Here is a 16314-nt window from a genome sequence, read left to right as displayed (position 1 = left end):
GAGTGCGCTCCCCGAGAAAGAGCCCCGGTGGCCCCTGGCTCCCCTCCGCGGGCCGCGGTCTCTGGGGACAGAGGTGCCTCGTGCACGGCTCCTACCGCGAGCAGCAGGAAGAGGGGTTGCGGCGTGGCCCCGGGGGGCCGGGTGTTCCCAGTCCTGTCCCGGCCACCACAGTGATGTCGTCGATTTGGTTTTGATTTCATTTTGTTCTTCATGCCGCCACTCCGTCATTGTCCCGTTGTTGCCGTGGCTTCTTCCTTAAAGTCCTGTCCGTCTGCCCTAGGGACGGGGGAGCGCCCATGCGACCCCTCATAATGGGGCGGCCCGCTCATCAGGCCCTCCCTGTCCGCAGGCACCTGCAGGAGCCCCAGCAGACCCTCGAGGCCATGCTGCGGCCCAAAGTCACTACCCTGCCCGGCCACATCCAGGCCGTGTACGTGCAGAACGTGGTCAAGCTCTACGCGTGCATCCTGCAGCAGAAGGAGCAGGCGGCGGAGCCCGAGGCGGCCCAGGACGTCACCCAGCTCATGGTGGAGCGGCTGCCCCAGTTCGTGCAGAGCGCAGACCTGGAGGTCCAGGAGCGGGTGAGTGTCCTCGGGAGTCCGCCTCTGGGGGAGCCAGTGTCTCGTTCGTGGCCAGCTTTGCCTTTCCCAAAGGGCAGCTCAGAGAAGTCTGCTTTCCGGGGCTCCTCCCAGCCCGGGGAGGTGCTCGGGTCTGGCCCCCTGGGGTGGGGGGGAAACTGGGTGGTTGTCTGCAGGTGGAGTGCAGCCATTAGGGTGGAGGGCGTGAGAGAAAGAACGAGTGGGAGGCACCAGCTTGCAAGGGAAACATCCAGAAGCATCCAGTGGGTGACGGGGAACCCAGCTGTTTGTGCGGGGAGAGCTGGCCTGGCAAGCTGGGGGTGGCTGCTGAGGTCCCCGTGCACAGCAGAGGGCTCAGGTACCCAGACAGACCTCCCAGCAGTGTTCGGGGACCTGCAGTGGGCCCTGGTGCCCCACAATCTCGGGCAGCCGTGGGACCGTATCAGCCCGGCCGGTGCCCTGGCCTCTAGTCCCGTGTCAGGCTAGGAGCCACACGGGCCAACCCCCGGCTCCGAGTCCGCAGAGGACAGGCAGCCAGAGGTGCCCTGGGCCTCCTGGAAGCTGCCGTTTCTGGTCGTCTGGGTCTTGGGGGACGGTGCTCCCTCTGCTCGTGACCCTGTCTTGTTCATGGGCCCGTGTCAGTCTTTGTCTCCTGCAGACTGACGCAGCGGCCAGGGCTGGTTTCCTGGGTGCTTCCGTGTGGCCCGTGGCTTGTCTCCATGCCCTTAGCGTATATACACGTACACACATGTTGTGCTAACGTTTAAGAGAGAGCGCGTGAGCAGGAGAGGAGCAGAGAGAGGAAGGGACGGAGGATTAAAGCCGGGTCTGTGCTGGGGCGCCCGGGGGCTCAGGGTTAGGCGTCCCGACTTTGGCTCAGGTCATGATCTCATGGCTTGTGACTGAAGCCCGCATGGGGCTCTGTGCTGAAGGCTCAGGGCCTGCCACCTGCTTCAGATTCTGTGTGTGTGTCTCCTCCTACTCCTCCCTGCCTACTCGTTCTCTCTCCGTTTCTCTCTGTCTTTCAAAAGTACAAGAAACACTAAAACCTTAAAAATAAACAAAGCAGACCATGAGCTGAAACTGGACATTTACCCACCTGAGCCCCTGCATGCCTCCCTCAGTGCCCTCTAGATGTTCTAGCAGGGTCAGGCAAGGGCACCCACGCGGGCTGAGCGGTGCATCGCGGTGCCAAGTACCCGTCCTCTGTGACCCACCTGTGCCCCCCCCCCCCCGGTGGTCTCCCAGGCGTCCTGCGTCCTGCAGCTGGCCAAGCACATCCAGAAGCTTCAGGCCAAGGGCGTGCCGGTAGCCGAAGAAGTGAGCGCCCTTTTTGCTGGAGAGCTCAACCCGGTGGCTCCCAAGGCGCAGAAGAAGGTTCCGGTGCCTGAAGGGTGAGCTGCACAGCCCGTCAGGACGGCAGGAGGAACAGCGAAAGAGCGGCAGTGGGGCCTTCACTGGTGTCCTGGTGTCCCTGTCCCAGCTGCCACCCCCGGAAGTAGAGGGAGCAGCCCTTGCCACAGACGTCGGGGCAGCCCTTGCCACAGACGTCAGGGCACTGTGAGCCCGCAGGGGCCCCCAGAGCATGAGGAAGGTTGCCAGGGGCCCCTAGGGTCTCCTCGGGCAGCCGTGATCTCAAGTAGCGGCCTGGCTCTTGTGTCCTCCTCTCCAAGAGGACAGGAGTGTCCCTGTTTCTGTCGCATGGGCATGTGGGGCTGGCACCCAGGCTGGAGCTGCCGTGTGACGCCCTGCGTCTTGCAGCCTGGACCTGGACGCTTGGATCAACGAGCCGCCCTCGGACAGCGAGTCGGAGGACGAGAAGCCCAAGGCCATCTTCCACGACGAGGAGCCGCGCCATGCCAAGCCACGGCCGCCAGAGGCTGAGGAGGAGGAGCTGGCCCGGGTGCGCACTGGGCTCCGCACGGCCCGTGCTGGTGTCCTCTGGGGAGCGCGGAGCCGGCCCGGGGGTCTGGGCCGGGTCCATGGACACGAGGGGGGTTTCTCTCGAAGCCAGAGCTCCTCAGAGCCTCACGGGCCTGGGCGGCAGGTGCAGGGCTTCGTTCCGCATCTTTCAGGTGGAGGTTTCCCTTTATTTAACTTTTTAAAGAAATTTTTTAACAATTATATATTTTTGAGAGAGACACACAGGGTGACGGGGGGAGGGGCAGAGGGAGGGAGACACAGAACCTGGAACAGGCCCGTCTCCAGGCTGTCCGCGCAGAGCGCAGCCTCATGGACTGTGAGATCACAAGCTGAGCTGAAGTCGGACGCTTGGCTGACGGAGCGCCGGGGCCCTCGGGGAGGGGGGTTGTGGCAGCGTGCACCCTCGGGACCGCTCCGAAAAGTGCCGAGATGCCGTGTTCCCTCAGCTCCGCGCTCCGCGTCTTGTCCCTGCTGGAGGATGGAGTCCCCTCAGCCTGCCCTGCTCTCCTTGTGCCCACGTGCAGGCTGAGCCTTCAGGCAGTGCTCCCTGACTCCCAGCCCAGCTCTTCTTGGGAGCTGAGCGGCCTCAGACAGCTCACCCAACCTCTCTGAGCGCACATCCTTGAAACAAATGCTCATCTCCACATCCCGGGGTCATTTCTGACCTCTTGTCCCCGCTCTCGCTGCTGCTGCGGTCTCCCTGTTGGTCAGGGGCCACCAGCAAAGTACTGGGCCTGCCCAGGCCTGGAACATGGACGCAGCCCACACCTGGGAGGAGGGGTCTGTGTTCCGCCTGCGTTCGCTGACCTGCACCTCGAATCCTGTCCCTGCAGCGTCGAGAAGCCCGGAAGCAGGAACAGGCCAATAATCCTTTCTACATCAAAAGCTCCCCATCTCCCCAGAAGGTGAGGCTGGCCCCGAGTCATCCTTGAGAGACACTCCCCTCCCCCTTCCCTTGCAGAGCCCCCAACCCCTTGGGAGGACACCAGGGGCCACCAGCTGCCAGGCAGTGTTTGGTTGTCACCATTAACGTCTGTGGGTCCCTACGCCAAGTCGTGGGAGCAGGAGTGGACGTGGGGCACTCCACGTGATGAGAATTCCAGATCTTAATCTGGGTGGTACCTGCTGCTTTTGTCCGTGTCCTCCTCCCGCTGGGCTCCCCCCAGGCGGACACGGCTGCATACGCGTCCTCCATTGCTTCCCTTCCCTTGGGATCACCAGGTCACCTGGTGCCTCTGCTCAACCTCGGGAGTGGCCGAGGCAGCCCCCACCTGGCGCACACCCCCACCAGCTCCCGTCTGACTCTGGCTCTGGCCGCCCTGGTGGGTCCGAAGTGCTCCCGCGGGGCTCAGGCTGCGGCACCTTCCCAACTGGAAGGGGGCGGAAGTCGTGCATCCGACTTGTGCTCGCTGGCCTCGTGCACCGGTCCCCCCGTCATCAGGGGCTGCTCCCCAGAATGCCCCACCTCGCATCACCGTCTATCCGTATGTCCTGCCCAGTAATGCTCACTGCTTGCTTCTCCAGCGGTACCAGGACATGCCCGGTGTGGAACATATACCTGTGGTGCAGATAGACCTCTCGGTGCCCCTGAAGGTGCCAGGCAAGTACCTGCACGGGCGGCGTGAGCCTGGGGAGCCATCAGCAGGGTGGGCTCGAGTGTGGTTCCCGGACACTGTCACGGGCCAACCTTAGCAGCCTCAGACCCGCCCCCTCCAGCCTCCTTGTCTGCAGTAGGTCCCAGATTGGAGGGTGAGTGGGGGGCACGTGCCAAGGGCCCCAGCCTCTTCATGCTGGCGCCGCCTCGTTTCTTCCCAAGCCCTGCCCTCACCCCCGCTGCCCTGGGCCTGCACGTCCGCACTCAGAAAGCCTCTGCCTGTGCCCGCGAGTTCCCTCAGCCTCTCTTAGTGCAGACCCTGGCGGGCCGTGGGGCACCCACCCTGCTGAGCCCCCGGGGGCCACACGCCCACGCTCCAGCGGGACAGGGCGGGGCCGAGCCCTGGGTCACGCACACGCCTGCAGGGATGCCCGTGTCGGACCAGTACGTGAAGCTGGAGGAGGAGCGGAAGCACCGGCAGCGGCTGGAGAAGGACAGGAGGAGGAAGAAGAAGAAGGACAAGGACCAGAAGGGCAGGCCGCGGCGCCACAGCATGCTGCACACCGAGAGCGACGAGGACGTGGCCCCGGCACAGCGGGTGGACATCGTCACCGAGGAGATGCCCGAGGTCAGCCCGCAGGCGCCACCGCCGAGGGGGGGCCCTGGCGCATCCCGGCCTTGCTGCCTGCGGGGTGCCCGGACGGACTGGACGCAGACTCTCTCTCCCCGCAGAACGCCCTCCCCAGCGACGAGGACGACAAAGACCCCAACGACCCTTACAGGGCCCTGGATGTCGACCTCGACAAGTAAGTGCAGGGGTGGAGCCGGGGCGCGGCAGGGCTGTCCCCAGTGGTGCTCCCGGTGACACGCCCGCCTGCCCCCAGGCCCCTAGCAGACAGTGAGAAGCTGCCCGTCCAGAAACACAGAAACGCGGAGACTACAAAGTCCCCTGAGAAAGAGGACGTCCCTGTTGTGGAAAAGAAGATGAAAAAGCCCCGGAAGAAAGAGAAGAAGCACAGAGAGAAAGAGAGAGGGAAGAAGGAGAAGGGGAAGGAGGAGAAGGAGGTGGGCAGAGGGGTGCGGCCGCCCCGCAGACCCTGCGCTGAACGCATGTCCCTCCACGCCGGGGGGGGGGGGGGGGGGGGGGGGGGGGGGGGGGGGGGGGGGGGGGGGTCACGGGGGGGGGGCCCCGGGGGGGCATGCTGGCGGCTGGGGCCCCTGCTGTGACGGCCGTAGAGGGAGATGCACCACCAGGGGGTGATGCAGCTTCCTGTGCGCGGGTCCCCACGGAGCCGGAGTGGCCGCTTCTGGTGGGGCCGGGGCCCCCTGTGCTCCCCTGGAGGCTGTCCTGATGCTTTAGCCAACGGCCTGTCTTCTTACGGTTTCAGGGCGAGGACTTAGATTTCTGGCTGTCCACAGCACCGCTGCCTGCCGAGGCCCCGGCCCCGGTAAGAGCCTGGGGGCCTGTGCCGGCCCCGCTCGGTCCTCCGCTGGACACGTGTGCACGCTGGCCTGTCCTCGCCGCCTGCCCCAGGGCCTCGCAGAGCCCAGACCAGCCAGGTTGGGGAAACCCGGTCCCAGGCCTGAGCTCGGCCCGGCCAGTGGGTGCAGGAACGGCCTACAGCGGTGCTCACCAGTTAGCGGATGGGACCTGGGGTCCCCAGCCTGCCTCGGGCCCAGCCAGGGTGTGGGGCGGGGGCGGGGGTGCAGAGGACCTCCGTCCCAGGGAACCGGCTGCCCCCGCGAGCCCCGCTGCCCGGTTCCCGCAGGAAGAGCCCGGAGTGGACGCCGTCATCGCGGCCGCTAAGGAAGAGGGCGAGGAGCCCAGGGGAGCGGGACAGGGTGACGAGGACGGCGCTGAAGATGCCGAGCGGAACCCTGAGCAGGTGAGGGCACCTCGGCCGTCCGTGTGGGGCGGCTGCGGGGCTGCACAGGCGGGGGGACCCCGAATCCCACGAGTGGGGGGTCGGGGCCCCCCGGTGGTGGCCTCTCGTTTTCATGGCAGGTCAGTTCAGCAATGACTCACGGCAGATCTCGCCTTTTCGTAGCGTACCGGTCATGGGCATCTGCCACGTTGTGTCCCCATCACCAGTGCTTAGTTGTAGAACGTTCCTTCTCAGAAGAAGCCATGTCCCCACCAGCAGTCAACCCCCCCACCTCCCTAGACCCCGCCCCCACGAGCCCCTTCCCATCCGTAGATGAGCCTGTTCTGAACATTTCACATCTTCGCTCCTGGAGCGTTGTGTGTTCAGGGTCCGTCTGCAGGGCGGCGGGTGCGGGCGCCTCGCTCCTGCTCGCGGCCGAGGGGTGTGCGCGGTGGGCATCGTGTGGGGGGGGGGGTGAGGGTGTTTTGTGTCCGTTCAGCCACTGAAGTTCCCACCTTTCAGTTGTTGTGAATTGTGCTCCCGTGAACGTGTACGTGCAGATTTGGCACGGACGTGCGTTCTCACGCACGTGCACTGAGGCGCTGCCGGGCCGCGTCTAGGTTCTGCCTGGTCTCCCCATGTGTTTTCACCCGTCGGCAGCGAGCTCCCGGGTCCCCGGCTGCTCCCCGCGGACCCGGGCTCGCTGGTCTGTGCGCACTGCCTCGCATGCCCCTTCCTTTGGCTCCCGGCCCCACATTTCAGGCCACGTGACGAGAGACCAGGTGATCACGTGTCCGCGGGCTTCTGAGTGGCCTCGCGTGTGCCCATGCTTGCTGGGCGCCGCTGGCCAGGGAAGTTTGAGAGTTGATTCTCTTTCTGTTCCAGAAATCTTCGAAGCATAAGAAGAAGAAGCACAAGAAGGAGAAGGAGGAGAGAACTAAGGACAAGAAGAAGCCTAAGAAGCAGCAGCCCCCAGGTGAAGAGGCGGCAGAGCCCGTGGAGAACGGCGCGCTTGCTGACGAGCCTCTCCCGGTGAGGGGTACTTCACTCGCCCCCTGCGGGCAGAGGCACCCCCACGGCGGGACAGCCCCCCGCCGAGCCTCGGCGCCGCGTCTGCGGGCGGGTGGGCGGGTGGGCGACCCAGGGGCTGCAGGCACCAGGGAGGCGGCACTGTTGTGCGTGGGGGCGTCCCTGAGGCGCAGGCCCGCGCTGTCTGGGACCCACGGGGACTCCCTGCCCCCCAGTTCTCTTCAGTCCTGGCGTTTGCACCCAGAGCACCTGGCAGCTCGCGACAGGCCCAGTCTGTGAGCAGCCGCCACCGCGGGTCCTCCCTGGTCAAAGCTGAGTGTCTCCCTTTGTCCCCAGCCCATGTCCAGCTACTGCCTCCTCGCCGAGAACTCCTACATTAAAATGGTGAGGGCGGTGGGCACGTCGGGGGCCGGGGGGGCTCGGGCTGCGAGGGGGCCTTTTTCGGGAGAGAGGTGCACATGGGAGCTTGCTGCCACCTGGGACCTTCGGGACCCTGAGGGCCGATGTGACGGCCAGCGGCCATCAGAGAAAGGGCAGGAGTGTCTGGGACCACGGACAGAGCTGGCGTGGTTCTCCCGTGGGGGGTTTGAGGCCCTTCCCCTCTTGGCGATTTCGTGCATTTGCACAGCGGGTTGCTGGCGCTCCTGGGCCCCTTCGGGCAGGCCCGGAAGGCTGAGCCTGACCTTGCCCTGCAGACCTACGACATCCAGGGCAGCCTGCAGAAGGACAGCCAGGTCACCGTGTCCATCGTCTTGGAGAATCAGAGCAGCAGCTTCCTGAAGAACATGGAGCTCAGCGTGCTGGATTCGCTCAACACCAAGCTGGCCCGGCCCGAGGGCTCCTCCGTCCACGACGGGGTCCCCGTGCCTTTCCAGCTGCCGCCGGGTATGCGAGCCACCGGCTGAGGGGAGGCCCTGGGCTCCCGCCGCCCGAGCTCCTGCTCCACCTCCTCCTCTTCGTCCCGGGGGCCCCCCCTTCTTTGTGTCACCTGCCATCTCTTGGGGGTGAGCCCGGCTTCCCAACCAGAGCGGGCAGCGCTGAGGACAGGCCCTGGGTAGCAGCACACACTGTCCCGCGCCGCTCTCAGGACCCCTCGTCCCCTTTCAGGCATCTCCAACGAGGCCCAGTTCGTGTTCACCATTCAGAGTATCGTCATGGCCCAGAAGCTCAAGGGGACCCTGTCCTTCATCGCCAAGGTAACAGGGCTGGAGATGGTGCCCAGAGCCCACGGTGCCTGTACCCCTGTCCGTGGGCCCAGAGCACCCCCGACCCCGCTCACCCTGCGCCTCCGCTCCCCCAGAACGACGAGGGGTCCACCCACGAGAAGCTGGACTTCAAGCTGCACTTCAGCTGCACCTCGTACTTGGTCACGACGCCCTGTTACAGGTGCGGCGCCCCCCTGCCCCCCCGCTTCTGCTCGTGTACGGTCAGCTGGCAGCCGTCCTCGGCCTGAGGCAGGAGGGCATGGAGTATTGAGGGCCTGGTCGGTAGCTGGCGCAGGAAGTCGGCTCCGGCTAGTGTAGCCCCGCCCAGGCCACGTGGCAGACACGCGGGTTCAGGTTCTCACCCGCCCGGAGGCCGCGATGGGGGTCGGCAGGGCTGGGTCCTCATGCTGTGCTCCCTGGCTCGTGGGTGCTATCTTGTCCCCGCGTGCTCATGGGTTTGTCTTCTGTGGGTTCGCGTCTTCCTCTCCTCTCTCTAGGACACCGGTCTTACCGGTTTAGGGCCGTCTTTCCAAACAGTCATGCCCTGAGGTCCAGGGGTCAGGAATCAACATAGGCATTTGGGGAACATGGGTTAGCTGTGACATGGCACAGGCCCGTTGGAGACCTTGGGCCACAGGCACGTGAAGGAAGGTCTCTCCCCTGGGGCGGGGGGCCCTCCTGTCATCAGCTTCCCTGTCCCGTTCCTTCCCGCAGTGACGCCTTTGCCAAGTTGCTGGAATCTGGGGACCTGAGCATGAGCTCAATCAAAGTCGATGGCATTAATATGTCCTTCCAGAACCTTCTAGCAAAGATCTGTTTCCATCACCATTTTTCCGGTAAGGCTCTGATGTGGCCAGCAGAGGGTGCGGCTTTCCACGTGTGCGGTCGGCCCCCCACCCGCCCGTGGGCAGGCTCGGCCTCAGCCTGCACCCTCTGTTGCAGTGGTGGAGAGGGTGGACTCCTGCGCCTCCATGTACAGCCGCTCCATCCAGGGCCACCACGTCTGTCTCCTGGTGAAGAAGGTGAGCCCGGCCACCCACGCCCTCAAGGCCCCGGGGCTCCCTGGGTTGGGTATCTCACTGCGCTCAGCCCGCCTGGCTCACTGAGGGTTCGTGAGCCCGAGCCCGACCAGAGGCCGCCCCCCGCTCACCCCCCTGCCCTGGTTTTGGCGACGGGCATTGGCCACCTCCCGGTCGGAGCCTGGGGTGCCTCCTCCCTGGGGCCCAGGGCTCCCCCGGGGGCCGTCTGGGCCTGTGCACGGCCTCCGTGAGTCCCCTTCAGGTGGTTTCCAGACTCTTCCTTCGGCAGTCCCCCTGCTCCGTCCGGGCCTGTGGTGGCCTGTGGGCCGTGGGCGGAGGCTTCGCGGGTCCCTGCTGCAGCGCCCAGCGGGTCCTCGCGGTACCTTCGTTCCTGCTGGTGACCGTTTGTCTTTTCTCGTTATCTTGGCGGTCTTGGCATGAGGTTTATCAGTTTCCTTGAGGTTTTTTTCAAGGGTGAAATTAGAAACTGCGTTTTCAGAAACTGTTTTTTTAAAGCCCTGGATCGGGTTCGGTTCTGCGCCCGCCCTGGGCTGACCCCGCGGGCCTGGGCGCGTCTCGTGCTCGCCTCCCCGGCTCTGGTGCGGCCTCTGCCCCGGGTGCCGTCAGGAGCACAGGCCGCCTGCAAGCACATGGTTTGGTTTCCCGTGTTTCGGTGACTCTGCACTCCTGGTTTGTAGCGTGATGGCGCTGTGCTGGGGACACGCCACTTCTGGTTTTGGTCCTTTGGAAGCATTGAGGTGTGTGTTCTGGTTCCGGACGTGGTCGTTCATGGTGAGGCGTTCCGTGGATGCGAGGGGCAGTGAGCGGGCCCGGCGGGGGGTGGTCTCGACTCTTCCGGGCCCTCAGAGTCTGTGTCGCCAGCAGGGCGGCTGCCCGAGGGAGTGGTATGAGGTCGTGACCATCGTGTTGTGTGTCCCCGGTGCTGCCAGGTTCGCCCATGTGTCTGCTGTCCGGTGTGTGGCCTGAAGGCGGTGGCGTCTTGACGGCTGCACCCGGTCCTTTGCCTCCATCAGCGTCCTTCTGTGTCTCGGGTGTTTTTCTCCGCTGCCAAGTCCTGGCTGACGCGGCCCGTGCGGTCTCGTGAGGGGGGCTGACGCGGCGTGTCTTCCGTGGCCTGTCTTGCTGTGTCGGGAGCACCTACGGTTGGGTGCTGTCGTCCTGCGCCGGCCCCTCCTCCTCCCCTCACGGAGCCGCAGTCAGGGGGCCCGCCCCCACGGCCTCCAGCCTTACCTGGCCGTCTGCACCCCTCCTGCGCTGCGCCACCCCCACTCCACACCTTCTGGGACGGGCCCAGGGCCCTGTTCGCCGGGTGCCGTAGTTTGGCGGATCTTCATCTTGGTGCTTTAAAATCACACTGTTGCCAGGGCACCTGGAGGCTCAGTCGGTGGAGTGTGCGGCTTGATCTCGGGGCTCCAGAGTTCAAGCCCCTGCTGGGTGCAGAAAGGACTTAAAAGTAAACCTTTTCCTCAAGAAATTGTGGGTCACGCCCCTTTCGCAGGTTGGCCTGCTGATGAGCCGCGCCCCTTACCATCATTACACGGGGCGCCTCCCTCTGCGCTCTGGGTGTTTCCTGGCGGGTCACAGCGTGTCTGGCATGGACTTCGGGTCTGTCAGGAGTCCGCTGCGCTTCTGAGATGTTTGCATCTTCCCGTGTTTGCAAAATTCTGGAAGTTTCCCGCTATTACCTGAGTCCTTTCCTAGCACGGGCTCTCCCTGCAGCAGCGCCTGCCTGGCCCCCGCCCTCTGTGGTGCCAGACCTGCCATCCTGCGCTCGGGCCCCGCCCGGGAGTCCCTCTTTCAGACACTATTCCAGGTCTAGAAGGTCCACTGGGTGTTCTTGAGAGCTCGCTGCCAGTTTTCTGGGAGGTTCTGTCTCCCTGCTTGTGTCAGCAGCGCTCCTGGCTGCTCGCCGGGGGTCCTCGTGGTAGGCGCTTGTGAGCCCGTGTCGTATCGGGTGAGCCTTTTCGACGGAGCGGAGCTGAGGTTCCCAGGTGCTGAGTCACCGGAGCCTTGTTCATCCCAGGGAGGACACGGCACGGGCTGCAGCTGCCGGCCTCTGGTCCCAGCGCCCATCTGTCTCTGTGGCAGTTGTCCCCCTGGTTGGAACTGCCACACGTGGGCCCCAGGCCGGACACAGTGGCTCACCGACAGGTCTGCAGGCCGCTCTCCCTGAGGCCCCCAGCCGGAGCGTGGGCCGTTGCTCAGCGGCGGGCTCTGGCCAGATTGGGGTTCTCCGGGCCGCTCCACGCCTCCGCAGGGCTCCGGGGCCCCGCCCTCGTCTGGGTCTCGAAGCGCCAGTACCCAGGGAGGTGGCGAGAAACGTGAACGTGGGCACGTACGGTCACGAGGCGGTATCTTTGCGTAGCACTCCAGACTCCTGACGGCCGTTCCCCCTCTGCAGGGGGAGAAATCCGTGTCGGTCGATGGGAAGTGCAGTGACTCGACGCTGCTGAGCAACTTGCTGGAGGAGATGAAAGCGACGCTGGCCGAGTGCTGAGCCCCGCAGCCCCGCCGCCCGGGCCCGCCTCGCCCAGCACGGATGGCGCTCGGATGGCGCTCGGATGGCGAGGTGACATGCCGTGTTGATCTGTCTTGTCAGCGTCTTACCTTGACTCCTCCCGCTCTCTCCGGCGAGAAGCAGGCTCTGGGCGCGGCGGACGGTGCAGGGCGGCGGGCCCTGATTCGGCGAGGCCATCCGCGGTCCCCACGGCCCCCAGACAGCCCGCCTGGGGGTGCCCGCTCACAGAGACGCTCCCCTCCTCCCTCGCCGCCACGGGCCAGGACACCTGGTGGTCCCGGGGCTGCGCGGGCTGCCGTCCCGCCCGCGTGTTCATGCGTTGGATGGGGGCGGGGGCGGCCACCAGGGTGGGGGTCTAGTCGGGATCCCTGATTGAGTGGGGCCAGGACCTTGTTGGTTTACATTTCTTTCCTGTCCAATGAAATGTGTCTCCGACAGTGTGTGGCGAGCGGCGGGGACTGTTCAGGACTCCAGGTCCCTCCTGTTGGCGAGTGCTCCCCAGGTTCTGGCCCCCTCCGGTCCCACAGCTGCCGGGAAGGCCGGGTCCTGGGGTGGCCCCTGGGATGCACCTCTTGGGGCGGGGCCAGGGGAGCCGGGACCAGCCCCACGAGCTGCCCTTCCTCAGAGATGAGGGTCCTCAATGACGTAATTTCCTCTTGATGAACACTGTCACTTTAGCATGTAGGGTAATCTATTACAGAATCCTGTGCAGTGATTCCAGAACCTCAGAATCGTATGATGTGTTCTATAAGAATCGATTTGCTATCGACATTCCCAGATAAAGGAGACAGACATATCACGCTGCTGTAATGATTTTGTGTCCAGGTGATCAATAAACTTGTAACACACACACTCCCGTGTTGCTCCTCCTGCCCGGGCTGAGCCGCTGTGCACTCCCGGCCACTGAGGGACTCCGGACTGTCCTCGGGCTGCCAGGGGCATCCTTGGGGAGGTCACACGGTGTGCTGGGATCCCGGTCCCCCCCCTGCGAGGGCGCCCCTCCCTTTGTGATGGAGGTGAGGTCATCCCCGCACACTGTCCGGGCCCCTGTACGGAGCCATGACCTTACCCACGGGGCTCCGGGGAACCTTCCTTTCCCAGGGATCCCTGCTAGTTACGGGTGTGTGGTGAGCGGCAGAGCAGATGCGGGAGGTAGGCCCTGCTCGCATTTTAATTAGCCACATTTCCACTGCCTTTACTGACCCCATGTGGCCAAGGGACAACTCAGGACCAGGAGGGCTGGGTCAGCGGACGGGAAGCCAAAGCCGTTCCATCCGCCCGAGGCCCCGGCTGGAGAGTGTGGAGGCCGAGCACAGATGAGCCCCACGGGGACCGCCGGGCCAGACACCCCGCACCTTCCACCAGCGCCTCTTCCAGAGGCTAGTTGTCACTCTTTCGATGGAAAGAAGCAGCGTGTCACTTATCTGTGCTGGACCCCTTGCAGGTCCCTCCCCTCCCTCACTGGGCTTGGGACAAGCCGGCCCTGCCACCAAACAGAGTCCTGGGTGGTCACTGCCCGGCCGAGCTCCCCAACACCTGTGCCCTCCAACAGGTGCTTGGCCAGTAAGACCTGCCGGAATGGTGCTCCCCGCCAAGCCTGCCCCATGGGGTCTCCTGACCGAGATGCGCCCGCTCTCCTGGCGGGACGGGGCCCTGAGTCCCCTCCCGGTCTGCCAGGCACACCTAGCCACTGAGCGTGTCTCTCGTAACCCACATGGAGTATTTGCGAAAGGAAAGGGCGTGCTGGGGACGCCTCCTGTGCTCCTTCGGCTGAGGTGCGCCCTGCCTGGGGACCCAGCCCGGGACGCCGCGGCACACCTGCTCTGATGAGAAACCTCAGGGACATTTAATCATTGCATCTGGGTGGTCTGTGGCCCCACCCGGCCATACAAAGCCACGCACCCCTCCCAGCCGCGGCCCCAGGCTGGTGGCACCGCAGGCGCTCAGGTGGCAGCGGGCCTGCCCCTGCTCCGTGGGGTCAGGCTGGGTCAGTCCAGCTGAGCCCTGGCCCCGCCTCAAGGCTGGGGCCGGCCTGGTGAGCCCGGCGGCGGTCCGTGCTGTGTCAGGCACTCGGAAGCACTTTCCAGAGTCAAGTTGGCCAAGTGTGGGGGCTCGAGACATGTGAAGCCTGGTGATATCAGACTGTTGGGGAGACACAGGCGCCCTCAGCCCTTCTCTCCCTGCCCCCCCCCGTCTTTGCTACAGGCCTGGGGCGTGTGACAGGGCTGCAGACGAGACCCTCAGAGCTCAATTTGGAGGCCCTGAGGCCGGTACCCACCCCCTAGACAGCACTGGGGGCCCACCCAGCTCTCCTGCAACAGGCTGCAAAAAGGGGGTGGGAGGCTGTGGCAACCTGACCACTGGGTTTCGATCTCTGGCTCTCAGGTCCACCCAGGTCCTCACAGCCCCCCTCCTCTGGGCCACTCACAAGGCTGGCGTGGCTCTGTGCATCCGGGAGAGGGGGAGGAAGAGCCGATGTTTACTGACGAAGTGATGACTTGGGTGTGGTTGCCGAGGTGACGTGTGGCTTGTCCCATGTGCAGAGAGAGCCCTGCCACCCGTGTCTCCCTATCGAGCCCCTGCCCGTCCGTCCCTGACTTGGAGGCCCCGTGCCACCCCTTTCTTGACTCCCTCATTTTCCCCGCCAGCCCAGGCCAGGGTTTTGGAGAGGACAGACCGGGGCAGGGGCCTTACCTGGTGTTGGTGTCCTGTCTGAAAGACATGACGGGCCCAGTTAGACCCAAGCTTAGGGCCCAGCTGTGCCTGTGGCCCCCCAGACCCTCCACTGGGGCACATCTATCACGGGGGCCTCCCTGGCTCTGACCACAGCCCTGCCGGCAGGTTGGGGCAGGGGTAGGACCGGACTTTATGGAAACCTGCATTCCAGACGTTCCGCCCCCCTTGTGCCCACTGAGTGCAGAGCTGGAGGCAGGGTGGGCTGGGGTCTGGGCACTGCAATGGGCCGCCTCCTGTGGCTGCCCCCCACATACTCACCTGCGAGGGCTTACAACCACACCGCCTCTGATCAGAGTCACACTGGGTTTGGGGACAGGGGACTTACTTGTGCCACTTATTTCTACAATGACAGCGGAGTTGGAATCAGGGGAAGTCCGTGTCAGAGGGGAAGGTCCCTCCCTGAGCCCAGTGGCCCTGACTCACATGTACAGGAGGAGGCCCTGCACAGCTTTTTCCCACTGTGCCGATGACCTGTGGGCACACGGGGTGTGGAGACGGGGCGCCCCAAATCCAGGACTCCAGGCCCGCCGAGGGGCTACCACCCCGCCCTACACCAGTGGAGACAGGCCAAGCAGGTGCAGGGAGGGTCCCAGGCCCTTGCCGGTCACCACCCGAGCCTCAGCCCTACTCGCAGTTGTAGCCAAAGCAGACGACATGCGAGTCCGTGCAGTTGTCACAGGAGATGGTCTTGTACTGGAAGATGCCTGCAACACAGGAGAGGCGGCCGCAGGCTCCCCGGCCTCGCCTCCAGGGCCGCCGCCACCACTGTGCCCCACAGTCTGGGCAGAGGCTCACTCACCACAGTGACGCTGACAGTCAATGCGGCCTGTGTGGGGACAAGGGCACTGACCGCACCCATCCCCTGTCCCAACCCACCCTTCTTGCCCCTGCCCAAGGCTCACCTAGGGTTAGGCTGGCTCTCAGCCTGGGAGGAGGATAGCAGCCCTATTCACCTGCACCTCCAGGGCCAGGCTGGGGGAGGGGTGCAGGGAGGGGTAGGGTTTAACCAGGGCGCCTGCTGGTGCCCACGGGTCAGAAGGGCCCCTGCCTCAGGGAGCTGCCCTTCTCCCTCCTGCGCTGTGCCAGATGCCCCAGTCATGTCACACCAGCCTCCGCCACCCCTTGGCCAGGGCTGCAGCTCTGGAGGGACTTCTGAAATACCCCCGCAGCGCTCCTCACGCCCTTCCTTTGCTCACTTTGGATGATGGCATTCTGGATGAGGTGCACCTGCTCCTGGAAGATGGCTCGCAGCTTGTTGGGGAAATACCCTGATGGGAGTAGGCGGGAGGGAGGTCAGGCTCTCGGGCGCTGGACTGAAAGCGGTCGGAGTCCCGCGCGCGCCGCGGCCGCCCCCTTACCGGGGAAATACATCTTCCCCTGGTACAGCTGATCCATCTTCTGGTACACGGCGTTCGCCACTTGGTCCAGCTTCTCCTGGGCTGGAGGCGGGAGGGAGAGGCCGGTGAGCGGCGGGGGCCGGGGTCGGACCGGGGTCTGGCCGGGCGGGGGGCGCGCCCTGGCGGGGCCCCGCACTCACTGATCTCCGCGGGGATAGCCAGGTGCAGCTCCTTCATCGTGTCCTCACTCCAGTCGCTGAGCAGCGAGCCCGACACGGGGATGTCGCCCACCCACCAGGACTTGAGGTTCACGTGTTGGCGGTAGAAGGAGAACTTCTCGGAGAAGTTACCGTGGCAGTGTAGGCAGCCGCGGGCCAGCGCCGCGGTCAGGCCTAGGCACAGCAGCAGGGCCATGGCCCGCCCCGCCCGCCGCCCGCCAACCAACCAACGGCGCCTCCCGCGCCACGCCCCCGACGCAGGCCCCGCCCG

General features: G+C 65.1%; 2 protein-coding genes across 5 annotated transcripts in view; one reads left to right on the top strand and one right to left on the bottom strand.

Annotated features, from left to right (window-relative positions):
- Positions 1-12604, top strand: part of AP3D1 (adaptor related protein complex 3 subunit delta 1) — a 33051-nt gene extending 20447 nt beyond the window's left edge. For 2 of the 3 annotated variants that reach the window (XM_029915867.1, XM_029915869.1), the window contains 18 exons: positions 350-581; positions 1827-1972; positions 2340-2481; positions 3335-3406; positions 4026-4101; positions 4521-4723; positions 4828-4901; positions 4980-5160; positions 5484-5543; positions 5865-5981; positions 6846-6992; positions 7326-7373; positions 7685-7874; positions 8097-8185; positions 8290-8375; positions 8909-9030; positions 9137-9216; positions 11636-12604. In XM_029915867.1, coding sequence (XP_029771727.1) covers positions 350-581; positions 1827-1972; positions 2340-2481; positions 3335-3406; positions 4026-4101; positions 4521-4723; positions 4828-4901; positions 4980-5160; positions 5484-5543; positions 5865-5981; positions 6846-6992; positions 7326-7373; positions 7685-7874; positions 8097-8185; positions 8290-8375; positions 8909-9030; positions 9137-9216; positions 11636-11731 — 2161 coding nt within the window. In that variant the 3' untranslated portion in view covers positions 11732-12604. Of the gene's footprint in view, positions 1-349; positions 582-1826; positions 1973-2339; positions 2482-3334; positions 3407-4025; positions 4102-4520; positions 4724-4827; positions 4902-4979; positions 5161-5483; positions 5544-5864; positions 5982-6845; positions 6993-7325; positions 7374-7684; positions 7875-8096; positions 8186-8289; positions 8376-8908; positions 9031-9136; positions 9217-11635 lie in introns of those variants that run through there. The other variant, XM_029915870.1, reaches the window with a different exon arrangement.
- Positions 12605-13576: 972 nt separating this feature from the next.
- IZUMO4 (IZUMO family member 4) lies at positions 13577-16292 on the bottom strand. Of its 2 annotated transcripts, XM_029915871.1 has the most exons (10): positions 16026-16290; positions 15847-15927; positions 15685-15756; positions 15288-15314; positions 15117-15192; positions 14912-14959; positions 14814-14828; positions 14447-14464; positions 14181-14195; positions 13577-13894 (listed from the first exon to the last, which is right to left on the bottom strand). In XM_029915871.1, the coding sequence occupies exons 1-10, from the start codon at positions 16237-16239 to the stop codon at positions 13768-13770; spliced, it is 693 nt and encodes a 230-aa protein (XP_029771731.1). In that variant the 5' UTR covers positions 16240-16290; the 3' UTR covers positions 13577-13767. The 2 variants fall into 2 exon arrangements, with proteins under 2 accessions (XP_029771731.1, XP_029771732.1); XM_029915872.1 differs by lacking the exon at positions 14447-14464 and having other exon boundaries at positions 16026-16292.
- Positions 16293-16314: the final 22 nt, after the last annotated feature.

Source organism: Suricata suricatta, chromosome 12 (genome assembly GCF_006229205.1).
Source record: "Suricata suricatta isolate VVHF042 chromosome 12, meerkat_22Aug2017_6uvM2_HiC, whole genome shotgun sequence".
Classification (NCBI taxonomy): domain Eukaryota; kingdom Metazoa; phylum Chordata; class Mammalia; order Carnivora; family Herpestidae; genus Suricata; species Suricata suricatta.
Note: the sequence above shows the minus strand (reverse complement) of the source record. Positions and strands in the feature narration are given on the sequence as shown.

What these genes read in the sequence shown, in the direction of transcription:
- IZUMO4 (XM_029915871.1), bottom strand. Translation starts at nt 16,239, where the DNA reads ATGGCCCTGCTGCTGTGCCTAGGCCTGACCGCGGCGCTGGCCCGCGGC. An exon ending in GGGGAAGATGTATTTCCCCG is followed by an intron (nt 15,757 to 15,846) that starts GTAAGGGGGCGG and finishes TACTCCCATCAG; the next exon opens with GGTATTTCCCCAACAAGCTG. An exon ending in TGACTGTCAGCGTCACTGTG is followed by an intron (nt 15,193 to 15,287) that starts GTGAGTGAGCCT and finishes CCTGTGTTGCAG; the next exon opens with GCATCTTCCAGTACAAGACC.